Here is a 13,807-nt window from a genome sequence, read left to right as displayed (position 1 = left end):
TAATAGAGCATGATAACCATATTATTCATAACCAAACATACACATACACATAGGTATTTATCAATACTATCACCAACGATTTCTATGTAAATAGAGTACATCTAATACACGTACGGTTTAGCAGCTTTTGAGAATTTAGAGCAAAATGGTAACACCAGTACATACGATCCTCAACCAAGTTAAAGCATCGTTGCCGCCAATGAGGATTAATATAAAGAATACTGATCACACCGAAAAAGAAAATAATGTATGATACCCAAAAACTTGCATAGAAGAATAGATCAGCTTCATGACGTTTTCCCCCACTTGCCTTTGAAGATTTTTGCGGAGATTGAGGTGACTCATCTTTCTCCGTGCAACTTTTCTCTAGTGGTGGACCACAAAGAAATGGATTTCCTTCATAGCTACTCTTTTCAAATGTTCCAAATTGTGCTTTAAAGTCTGGAAGTTTACCTGATAAGTTGTTGTGAGACACATTGAAAACTGCAAGAGAGTTGATATCAATCAATGACGAAGGAATTTCCGCACTCAAATTGTTGTGAGAAAGGTCTAAACTTTCTAATTGAGTCAAATTTGAGAACGATTTTGGAATAGGACCTGTCAACTGATTGTGAGACAAGTTTAGTCCATGAAGTGAAGATAATTGTCCTAGCTTTGGTGGAATTTCACCTATTAGATTGTTTAATGACAAATCCAATGCAGACATCAAATCAAGGTTGAGACCCTTGTACAAGTCAGGCCTATATTTCGTCACAATCTCAATCTCAATTTGTTCATATAAGTAAAAAGTTGGCCATTCAATTTCAAAATCCCTATTTAGAAGAGATTTATATGGAAAGAAATCACCTCCTATCCCCAAAGTAAAGCCAGATGTATAGACAAAATAACTAGGTGCTAGCTTCCCAAAGGATATGTTATTAAAGCAGTACGGTATTGTCCCAGAAAAAAAGTTATTGGAAAGATCCATTATGTCTATCCACTTTAACCGACATAATCGCTTTGAAATCACACCACTAAAATGATTGCCACTCAACGAAAGCACTTTTAAGCTGGAAAGTCCATCAATTTCATCAGGGATGCTACCGTTAAAGAAATTATCTTTAATGTCCAATGTCGAAAGAGATGATGAATTGAGAATTGTTTTTGGTAGTGACCCTGTGAGTTTGTTCCCTTGCAAAAGTAAGTGCACAACATCCTGTAGATTCAAGCAAGAAGGTAACAATCCTGAAAGCAAGTTATAAGAAAGGTTTATTACATCAGATGAAGCTAGTCCACACGGAATTTGACCTTCGAAAAAGTTGTTACTAAGATCAACGACCTCCTTCCTTGGTGACGTACTAGAATTTACTATCCATAGAGGAATTGTACCTGTCATGTGGTTGTTGCTAATATTTAGGAACGACTTTACCTTTAAGGGTACAATTGGAAGAGTGCCTGAGAAATTATTATTTTGCAATTCTAAAGAAATCAAGGATAGGTTGAAGTGATTAGAGAAAATTTCACCGCAAAATTTATTATTAGATAACCTCAAAACTCCACAGGAGGTGCAATTAGCAACCAATTCCATTGGTACCTCTCCATAAAAATTATTAAAGGACAAGTCCAAAAACCACAAATTACTCATGTCACCTATTGAGGATGGAAGATTACCTTCAAATTGATTATGGGATAAATTTAGATACCTTAATTTTGGAATCCTCTTTCCGATATTTTCTTGAAGTTTCCCATGAAAGTGATTGTCTGAGAGATCCAAAGAAAAAAGATTCATGTAGTGATCTGATGACAAATGAAACTCGCCCGTGAAAGCGTTACTTCGAAGATTTAACTGTTGTAGTCTAGTATTGTTTTCAAGCATCCATATGGGGAAGCTTCCACTCAAATTACTGTGAGTGATATCAACGAATTCCAATTCATGTTGGTCCAAGAGAAACTTAGGAAAGTTGCAGGTGGGGTTGTTGAGATTCCCATTAGACAGTACTAGGACCTTTAATTGAAACAAAGGGTCCAAACTGTGACTCTCAGTCTCCATGACAAGTTTGTTGTTATCACTCAAAAATTGAATCACCTTAAGCTTGGAGTGATTAGCAAATAAGCTGAATGAGAATGATTCTTCAAACTGATTATAACTCAGATTAATGTGCTCAAGGGATGTCAGGCTGGCTATTGGAGATGAAGACAAATTTCCACTAAACCCATTGTCGGATATATCTAGGTACCGAAGAGATGTCAAATTGTTTAGGCATGGAGGAAGCATTCCTTCAAAGTCATTATGAGCAAGCTCCATTTCTTCAAGTTTCTTCAGCGTACACAACTCTATCAAAAGCGATAATAAGATTAGCGGTTTCTATCGTAAACTTGTGCCATCGAAGAATCAACACATCAATTAGTATATGAAATCACGCTACTAAGCCATTAAGATTTGAAGCTTAAGAAGACAATTTTAAGCAAAATATTCTCTTATATTTCGATATCAATATATTATTGTTCTCTTATATTTCTATATTATAAGTTTTTACTTAAGATTCATTACATTTGTTTTTTAAACGCAAAATTATTAATTAAATTTTTGTATTCAAGTTTTGTTAACAACTTATTTATAATTGATAATACGTCTAATCCTCCTTTTTTTTTTTTTTTTCTTATAATTGATTTTAGGTAGGAGATAAGTTTAGATGTGAAATAAATAAAGAGTAGCTAAGCTTTGTCACTTTTCCAAAAAATTAAAAAAGTATGCAACATATTTTATTTAAAATCGTTGCAAAAATATAATATTGTACTACTATAGCAAAATTATGGGACCTTATTCCATGCGGCTGCCTTGAGCAAATTGGCTCAATTATGAATTAACAAAGGTTAGAGTCGGTCCTATGGGATTACAATGAGTTTTTATTTTATTTTTATTTTTATTTTTTTGGGTACGTGGGGAGTAAAATAATTTCTATATTTAGAAAAAGTGGATGTTCGAATGTTATGCTTCCAAGTTGCAGCTAGTGAGGATTGATCTATATCAAGTTATCAACCATTCTCTTTTAAATTGTTTTCACACTCCTAATGAAAATTTTAAATGCCTGATTTCATGGTAGAGTCTTACCTGGAGTGTTTAAAGTTCCATTAAGTTTATTCGAAGATAATGATATAGCCTTGAGAGAAGATAACGCTCCGATATATGGAGTAATGCTTCCAGTGAAATCATTTTTACTCAAATCTAAAATCTCCAAACTGCTGAAATTTGCCATATCTACCAAGAGAAATAACGATAATAGTGTTGAGAGAAAGTCTTTAAAATGGCTTCCATTAAGGAGATTAAAAATAGATGGAATGTTTACCCTTGAATGGTAGGCTTCCGTTAAGGCCATTTTTAACCAAGATGAGGGCCTTCAAGTTGCTTAGATAAACCAGTTCTACATCACCATTGAAGAGATATTCATATATCAGATTGAAACCAATACTACAGAAGAAATATCTAATAGAACTAACACATTTTATATTGGACTGGACAAAAATTTCCGTTAAAATGCTCATTGAATATTGAAGGCATACTACTAATATCATTTGCATATATCAAAAGCATTGGGTATTTCATTAAAACATTTTGTGCTTTTTAACTCGAAGAGGGTAAATGTTGATAAAGGTGAATATTGGTTAAAAGAAACTTTTTCATGGTGTTCTTGATGAAGAAAATTCAAATATGCACGTAACTTGGCTTGAAAGAGACCATATGTTATTGCCACTTAAATCAAGAGATTTAAGAACTGGGAGGGCACCTATAGGGTGTCATATCATGTTATTCATTAGCACAGTAATTGTAATACAAGAAAAATTCATTGATTAATTGAGCTATCAAGAATCAAATATGTTTTTTGGAACAATTATTACCCCACACCCCTATCCATCCTTTTTTTTTTTTTGGATAGGTGCGAAATTTATGATTGTAAGTCATAACAATGCACACTTATCATATAAATATGAACTGTTGGCAATTGTATCTGCCTCTCTTATTTACGAAGTCAGAGATGGTAGTAGGTGTCAAAGAAAAAATAATGCACCCGTAATAGTAGCAATTAGTGAGAAAGCATAAGTGAGGGACAATATTAAAATAAGTAACATTTTACAATCTAATTTTATGAACATTTATTTGTAAGAAAAAACAAGTAATGAACGATATAAAATACATTTTGTTTATTAACTTTTTGTAACGATTGGCAGTTTTTGTCATCATTTCGTGTTCTTGAGAACAGGTTTGTTGATCACAACACACAAGTAAAAAGCAATAAAATACTATGTGTAAAGAAATTATTCAATAATCAAAGAAAAACTAAAATAATTATTTGCATTACATGTTCAAATAGTTGGGCCCTTTGAAAACAAAAAAAGAGTTGGGCCATTTTGACTTTTAAAAAAACAAAAAACGAATTAAGCCATTTTAGGATGTGTACAGTAGTATAAGTTTTTCAAAAATTCTTTTCACTCTACCCCAATGTTTTTAATTTTTTATCTATCAAAAAATATTAACTAGGTAAGTTCTGGCATTGAAAGTTCTGTGTTACACGTTTAAGAGTTGAGCCTTTTTGAGTGTGTACTGTATTATAAGTTTTTCAAAAATCGCATTCCCCTCTGCCTCTTCACAAGATTCTCAATTTCACTTCCCTTTCTTTTTTCTTTTTTCTTTTTTTGGGGGATCACTTCAAAAGCTACAATGTGAAATTCAAACTAGATTATTGATTTTATATTAAAAGAATATATGTTGACAACTTAATATTCAAAATTACTTTTATATATAAGCATATGAATCAAACTCTAAGCTATTCGCTGTTATTACAACATAGGTACTTCAACAATATAACTAAAAGATTTGAATTTGAGAAGGGATGAATTTGGTACACCAATAGTTTGTCCATCCTATATACACCAGGTCTAAAATGTTGATATTCTTTTTTCTTTTCTTTTTTTAAGGGTGGAAGTAGATACCAACATTCACATATTACATATAACTAGCTTTTGAGATCTATTCCAAATCAACCATTCACTTTCCCTCGTTTTTACACTCTTATTCAATTTTAGAAGATTAGCAAGTAAAACTAACAAATTGTCAAAGTTCAATTTCATAGTAGATTCTTACCTTGAATGTGTAAAGTTCCATTAAGTCTAACAAAATATAATGATATAGCCTTGAGAGAAGATAATGTTCTGATATATGAAGGGAAACTTCCAGTGAAATAATTTAAACTCAAATCTAATATCTCTAAACTGCTGAAATTTGCCATGCCCACAAAGAGAATTGATGATAGATAGTGCCAAGAGAAAATATTTAAAATATTGGCTTATACGAAAAGAACTTTCTATCACAAGAAAATTATTCTTGCAGTTAAAGAAAATTATTCTTGCAGTTAAAATAGATGATAGGAATGTTTACCCTTGAATGGTAGGCTTCCACTAAGACGATTTTCACTCAAGTTGAGGACCTCCAAGTTGCTTAGATTAACCAGTCCTACATTACCGGTGAAGAGATATTCATTTGTCAGATTGAAACTAAGAGTATGGAGGGAACATCTAGTAGAATTACACATTTCATATTTGAATGGACAAAAAAATTGGGCTAAAATTCATAGTAAATATTGAAGGCATACTGTCGTAATCATTTGCATGTATCAAGCATTTTGTTTTGCACTGAAGCATTTTGTGCTTTTTAAAATGAAGAAATTAAAGTAAATGTCAATGAAGGTAAAATTGGTTAGTAAATTTCTGTTTTCTCTATACTTCTTCATGGTATTCTTGAGGAAGAAAATTTAAATATACACTTACCGTGGCTAAAAAGAGGCCCTTCCATGGTATTGAAACTTAGGTCCAGATATTTAAGAACAAGAAGGGCACCTAAGAATCTTAAATTTTCCTCGCCAAATTCATTCCAACTTAAATTTAAGAATATTCGTTGACTACTTAATATTCAAAATTACTTTTATATATATATATATATATATATATATATATGCATATGAATCAAACTTAAAACTGTTTTCTGTTAAGACAGCGTAGGTACTTCAACAATATAACTGAAACTCTAACACACACAACCAATGTGGGATAAATTTTTTTTTTTTTTTTTTGCAAAAATAGTAATACTTATTAAAACACACAAACACAAAAATAGTATATAGAATTTTTTAAATAGACTTTTAATATATATTACTACAAAGGTTAGGGCTTTTTGTGATAATCTAGTTATGTAATATATTATGAGCCTGTTTAAAATATTCTATATACTACTTTTGTATTCATGTGTTCCATTAAATATTACTGTTTCTTCAAATAAAAAAAATAAAGATATTTATCCCACATTAATTGTGTGTGTTAAAGTTTCAGTTCTCATAAACTCAGACTACTATTATAAAAGTTAAACCATTTTGTAATGATACGGTTATGTAATATATTACAAGTCTGTATAAAAAACTTTATATACCACTTTCATGTCCGTGTATTCTAATAAGTACTACTATTTCCTCAAATAAAAATATATATATATATATATATATATAAAAAACTAAACCATTTGAGTTTGTGAATGGATGAATTTGGTACACCTACAGTTTCTCCACCTTATACACCATGTCTAAAATGTGGATTTTTTTTATTTTTTAAATGTGGAAAGTAGATACTTATATATATTCACATGTTACATATAACTAACTTTTTGCAAATGGCCGGCATAGTGTTTTTTTTTTTTTTTTTTTTTTTTTTTTTTTTTTTTTTTATTGAAATGAAATGCTATAATATAACAAAGTAGTATAATATATAGGGCAATTTTTTATAAGAATATATTATTTTAGATGTATCGAACTATTAATTTTTAAAAATTCATTTATCTTATCCTTTACAAAACCAACCAAGAAAAGGTTTTTCTTTTTTAATTTTTTAAACTAAAATAAAAGATGTCATGTTGTTTTCTTTTTGTAACTAATGAAAACGTTGTGTTCTCCACATATAGTAAACGAATAAAAAAATTCATTCCTTTTTGTTCAAGATTTTGGTATTATGAAAAACATAAGTTCTCTATATATTATAACAAATAAAAAAGCAATTAATTTCCTTTTTGTTCAAAAATTTATGATCTTTTAGAATTATGAACAAATCTGCTATAAATAAAATATAGTGAGATTTTTCCAACCATGATAGTTAAAGAAGGTAAAAGAAAAGTAGATTTTTGATATTATATTTACCCCCAAACCACTGCATTTGGAATCATTCTCACTAATTCATATCCCCCAAATCTTTAATTAAAAGCTTTGCATCTATTTTTGAATTTCAAGGCTAATTTGTCAAAATCTTTAATTAAATATTCAAGCGAAGCAATGCAATACATATGATTTTCTTAATTGATTTTGTTTTGGCACTTGGTTACAATCTTCAACCAAAGAATTTTGATTTGGTATTTAGTTTATTATTAAATTGTTGACGAAATGGTCTTAGCAATTAGTTATTCTCTTGTGCACACCCAGTATCGAAACAAAGCACTACAAATGGAAGAAAGCAATTACAATAAATATTAAATATTAAATCAAGATTTTGGTGCAAGTATGATCTCGTGGACTTAATAAAAACACCTCTTATGAATGTTACATTCAATCATGATCTAAATTATCTATAAAAAAGATGACAAATGTACTTAATTTACATGGTCAAAAACAAAAGGAATGAAATAGGTTTAGAACAAAAAGGGGCCTGCTTAACCATCATTGCTCAATTTAGCACTAATGAAGGCACGGAACATTTTGTGTCAAGTATAGGCTTAATCGTCTTGGAACTGTATTGTCAAACAAATGAAGATTTAGCATTAACACCAGAAACATGGTATTAACACCTAGAAAGCAATATTAAGCAAATAGGATAGAGCCAAAAACAGCTGACACAATGATGATACACTAATTACGGTCCAACAAAAATGATATCTAGCTCTAATTTTAAAATTCGTTTTTAAACAAATGAAGATTTAGCATTAACACCAGAAACATGGTATTAACACCTAGAAAGCAATATTAAGCAAATAGGATAGAACCAAAAATAGCTGACACAATGATGATTCACTAATTACGGTCCAACAAAAATGATATCTAGCTCTAATTTTAAAATTCGTTTTTTATTAGAAAATTTTTTTTCATCAATATTAAATATAATGTGCAACTGCTCTGTTATATCCTTAGTAACAGAGCCAACTGCCATCAATTTTTTCTTCTTCTTTTACTTCGTAGTTATACGTACTACGTGAATTATTATTATTATTATTATTATTATAAACAATGCTTGGCGCAAACTGGGTTTGATGAAATCAGATATAAATAATAAGAGAATTTGCAAGGACTGTTGCACCATTTTATTTGGTTTTAACAAACGTTGAGAGAGGGTAATTAAGAAGCAAGATGGAACCATTTTATGTCTCTTAATCAATGCATACGGCAAATCGGAAATGACGTGCGATAATTTAGAGTGATGCAAACATATTGATGTTTTATGGAAAACAATGATTTGTTCATAAATATTTGACACATCATAATGAGGCTCCTTAAATACTTCTAAATAGATTACCATTATATATATTTGACATATGTAAACATATGTTGTATTATCACAGACACCTACAGTCAATCACATCATTTACCAGTCAATCACATCATTTACGAAATCCACAAATCCACAACATCTGACCTTAACATTAAAATCGTAACTGCCGTTATCACTCAATATAAAACACAACCCCCTTTACTTGGTAGTAGCCAAGTCATGTGAGTTAGGATTTAGATTAGACAACAATGTTAGAGCTAGATAGGTATCGTCAAAAGATTGAAGGTAAATGAAATTATTTTGGTCTATGTATTTGACATGAGATGGCATGAAGGGCTTTAAGTAGGTACATACAAAGAGGCAAAAGTGCAAGTTTATATAAAGGGGTAAAAGTGCCAGAGGTGAAAATGGTAAATTAAGATGTGAAGAGTTTGTGTGTGTGTGTGTGTGTGTGTGTGTGTGTGTGTGTGTGAGATAAAAAATTTTGAAACATTAAACCAAATGATACAAAAAGTCATAATTTAATTCGTTCCTATATGTGGCACTTTAAAATATTTTAATTCTCTTTACATGTAATGTGCCACCTGACAGGATCTCATGGCCTCTCACATGAGGTCTCTGTTCTTATGTACATATTGATATTGAATTCCTCACAGGATGAGGACCTCCAAGTTGTTTAGATTAACCAGTTCAACATCATCAGTAAAGGGATATGTACTTATTAAATTGAAACTAACAGTACAAATGGAAGATCCAGTAGAATAACACATTTCATATTGAAGCCACATTACCACAATCATTTACATGTATCGAGCATTTTGTGATTTTTAACGTGAAGAAAGTAAATCTCAATAAAGGTAAAGTTGGTTATGAAATTTCAGTTTGTTTCTAGACTTTTTCATAGTATTCTTGATGAAGAAAATTTAAATTTGCACATACCGTGGCTAGGAAGAGGCCCTTCCATTTGATTGTAACTTAGGTCAAGAGATTTAAGAACTGGGAGGGCACCTAAGATTCTTAAAATTTCCTTATCAAAGTTATTCCAACTTAAATTTAAGTGCGCCAGCTTGCTCATTTTAGACAAACAATTGGATTCTGTAAAAAAACATATTCAACCAATTGTTAAATCCATGAATACAATGGGAAAGGAGTGTACTCATTATCACAACAATCATAATACGAAAATAAATAAGTAAATAAATGATCTATCAAGAATCGTATGTGATTCTGGTACGATCATTAGTACAACCTGCATTGTTGATATGTGAAGTTTTACTATTGAAAACCAGATATTGATTTCCTCGCAAGATGAGGACCTCCAAGTTGTTTAGATTAACCAGTTCTACATCATCAGTAAAGGGATATGTACTTATCAAATTGAAACTAACAGTACAGATGGAAGATCTAGTAGAATAACACATTTAATATTGAAGCCACATTACCACAATCATTTACATGTATCGAGCATTTTGTGATTTTTAACATGAAGAAAGTAAATCTCAATAAAGGTAAAGTTGGTTATGAAATCTCAGTTTGTTTCTAGACTTTTTCATAGTCTTCTTGAAGAAGAAAATTTAAATTTGCACGTACCGAGGCTAGAAAGAGGCCCTTCCATGTCATTGTGACATAGGTCAAGCGATTTAAGAACAGGGAGGGCACCTAAGGATCTTAAAATTTCCTTGTCAAAGTAATTCCAACTAAAATTTAAGTGCGCCAACTTGCTCATTTTAGACAAACAATTGGATTCTGTAAAAAGCATATTCAACCAATTGTTAAATCCATGAATACAATGGGAAAGGAGGGTATTCATTATCACAATAATCATAATACGAAAATAAATAAGTAAATAAATGATCTATCAAGAATCGTATGTGATTCTGGTACGATCATTAGTACAACCTGCATTGTTGATATGTGAAGTTTTACTATTGAAAACCATATGTAACTTTGAAAGCAAAAGAAAGTATGTGCACTTATCATTTAAATACGATGTGTGGGCTCTTGTTTCTGCCTTTCTTATATGTGAAGTGACGATCAAGTGTACAAGACTACATCAAAGGCCAATGATATATGTATTACCGGTACTAGTTGCTAAGAGCATTTCCCGCAACTTCTCTAAATTTTTGTATTTTTTGAGATAAACAGTTACAGTTACATTTAACTTTTATTTACCTACTTTTTTAAATTCACTTTCAATAGATTTACTCTCATTTTTCTATCTTATTAAAATATTATTCTTTTATTATTTAGTTATTCCTACTTTTTTTTTTTTTTAAATACACTTTTCAATAGATTTACTCTCATTTTTTTCTCTCTCTTATTAATCATTAAATTATAATTAATTTCCTCAAGAAAAATTTAACATAATTATTATCATAAAAAATAAGATAAAATAAAAAAGTCCAGAGTCACACCACACGTTTTCCTTTTTTTTTCCTCTACCCCCAACCTTTTTGCACACCCAGTATCGAAACAAAGCAATACAAATGAAAGAAAGCAATTACAATAGATATTAAATATTTAATCAAGATTTTGGTGCAAGTATGATCTCTTGGACTTCATAAAAACACCTCTTATGAATGTTACATACAGTCATGATCTAAATTATCTATAAACAAAAGATGACAAATTAATGTACTAAATTAACATGGTCAAAAGCAAAAGGAATGCAATAGGTTTAGGACAAAAAGGGTCCTGCTTAACCATCATTGCTCAATTTAGTACTAATGAAGGCACAGAACATTTTGTGTAAGTATAGGCTTAATCGTCTTGGAACTGTATTGTCAAACAAATTAGGATTTAACATTAACACCAGAAACATGGTATAACAACCTGGAAAACAATATTAAGCAAATAGGAAGAGACAAAAATAGCTGAGACAATGATGATTCACTAATTCCAGTCCAACAAAAATGATATCCAGCTCTAATTATGAAATAGTTTTTTATTAGAAAATTTTATTTCATCAATATTAAATATAATGTGCAACTGCGCTCTGTTATATCCTCAGTAACAGAGCCAACTGCAAAAACTTTTTTTTTCTTTACTTCGTAGATGTACGTCTTATTATTATTATTATTATTATTATTATTAACAATGCTTGGCGCAAACTGGGTTTGATGAAATCAGATATAAATAACAAGAGAATTTGCAAGGACTGTTGCACCATTTTATTTGGTTTTAACAAAAGTTGAGAGAGGTTAATTAAGAAGCAAGATGGAACCATTTTATGCGTCTCTTAATTAATGCATACGGAAAATCGGAAATGACGTGTTATATTTTGGAGTGATGCAAACATACTGATGTTGTAAGGAAAACAATGATTTGTTCATAAATATTTGACACATCGTAATAAGGCTCCTTAAATACTTCAAAATAAATTACCATTATATATATTTGACATATGTAAAGCTTATTGTCTAAATATTTGTATTTAAAGTTTAGAGTAAATGAGATTTCAAAAAAATAAAGTTTAGAAGAGAGAGAAATTATATCTAATCTAATGATTAAAATGACTCGTCCTCTCATTCTAAAAAAAAAAAAATGACTCGTCCTCTAAAATAAATTTAATTAATCAAATTGAGAGCAGATGACCAACTATAATATTTTAAATTTGATTTGGGATATTTAATCGAATCGAATTACCTTGATCCCAAGCCTTTCCTATTAAGCGTAAAGTTCTTTTGTGTCTGTGTTTGTGTGTGTGTGATTTGGGAGTGGGGTATATGATAGTAGAAGCAAAGGCTAACATACCTTCATTTCCTAACCAACCAGAAATTCCGTTGTCAGATATATCAAGAATTCTTAGCTCCTTGAAAGGATGCAACAAGGACACGTTTAGGAACCAAGTCCCCTTGTAATCAGTCGAAGTTTGCTCTTCATTTATATTGGAGAGCATGAGATTGATCACATGACCAGTGGTGGGGCTACAGTTGACTCGCTCCCAACTACAACATTCATCCTGTGTCTCATAAACCCATGTTGGAAGAAGGGGCTTGGTATAATTAGTGTGAGATTTTAGGAAGGCTTTCAATTCTAGAAGACCCGTCCTCTCTTCCTCAATACAAGCTCTGTGCTCATGAATTTGAACAAAGAGTAACAAAGCCCATAGCAAAGACTTCACTAAAGGCCACACCATTGAGAAATTTTGTGAAACACCTTCTTTCATTTCTAGCTAAACGAGCTTGTGTAAGTACCCCAGACAAGAAAGTTTTGAGTCCATGGGCCTTTATATAGAGAAAGTTAGAAGGTTTTCATATTTAAATCCATAATTTATAAGATAAACTTTTGTTTAAGTCTTTGGGCATGAGAATCTGATAACATGTAGGTGTGGTTTGGATACAGATGATTTCGCATTTGCCTTTTTTTATTTATTTTTTTTCAGCACCTCTTGTCATGAATAATGATTTAGGTTTATAAACAGTAATCAGCACTATTTATGCACGCGGATTATACTGTATAGGAAATATTGTGCATTGTTTACGTACTGTTTATACATTATTTACGCATTATTTACGTACTGTTCATGTGACCCACAATCAATTTATTCAGAAAAAATATATATTAAAAATGGGTTACTATTTAAATATTTAAAAATTATTTTACTACAATATTTTCAATTTTCAATTGATGTGGAATCCTTTGACCCTACCAATTGATACGATACAAATCCATTAATTTTGAAGATGATGGCACATTTTCTTTTTGTTAAATATATTTTTTTAATATGTGGAGAATGTATATCATGAATTGAACTGTGGTCCAATAATTGAACTATGGAGAAGACAATTTGAAATAAGAATGGATCTATTTACAAATATAATTTTATTTTTGTCCAAGTTGAATAATTTTCTCCTCTAGAAAGTGGCTGTGTTAATAGCAATGTGCCATGACTATCATCACAATGAAGTAAGGAAGGATTAGAAGCTGTAAGAATTTAGGCCCCTAGAAAACACAATATGTTTAACCTAATTTATAATCCGAGTAATTTGTGTCCTTGATATGACTCATATTTTCTTCTAATTTTTCAATTTCATACTCTTTCTATAAATCTTAATTTTAACTACTTAAACAAATAAAGAAACATATGCTTAATTCTACAAAAAAATTTTAAAGAATTCAAGGCACTGAAATATTAATACAACTTTATAGGTATATTATTATATTCCTAACACTCCTACATCAATTTCAACATTATGAATTTAGATTTTTTTTAATTATTTACTATAATTTGATTATTTTTGTTTTCTTTATT

The 13,807-nt window shown here is 30.4% G+C and overlaps 1 protein-coding gene across 5 annotated transcripts; it reads right to left on the bottom strand.

Annotated features, from left to right (window-relative positions):
• Positions 1-12,783, bottom strand: LOC115989451 (receptor-like protein 56). Of its 5 annotated transcripts, XM_031113135.1 has the most exons (7): positions 12,307-12,782; positions 10,144-10,299; positions 9,493-9,648; positions 5,414-5,488; positions 3,327-3,401; positions 3,092-3,238; positions 1-2,313 (listed from the first exon to the last, which is right to left on the bottom strand). In XM_031113135.1, exons 1-7 carry the CDS (start codon positions 12,719-12,721, stop codon positions 83-85), a joined length of 3,255 nt encoding a protein of 1,084 aa, XP_030968995.1. In that variant the 5' UTR covers positions 12,722-12,782; the 3' UTR covers positions 1-82. The 5 variants fall into 5 exon arrangements, with proteins under 5 accessions (XP_030968995.1, XP_030968998.1, XP_030968996.1 ...); XM_031113138.1 differs by lacking the exon at positions 9,493-9,648 and having other exon boundaries at positions 12,307-12,783; XM_031113136.1 differs by lacking the exon at positions 3,092-3,238.
• Positions 12,784-13,807: the final 1,024 nt, after the last annotated feature.

The sequence above is a fragment of the Quercus lobata genome, chromosome 5 (genome assembly GCF_001633185.2).
Source record: "Quercus lobata isolate SW786 chromosome 5, ValleyOak3.0 Primary Assembly, whole genome shotgun sequence".
Taxonomy (NCBI): domain Eukaryota; kingdom Viridiplantae; phylum Streptophyta; class Magnoliopsida; order Fagales; family Fagaceae; genus Quercus; species Quercus lobata.
Note: the sequence above shows the minus strand (reverse complement) of the source record. Positions and strands in the feature narration are given on the sequence as shown.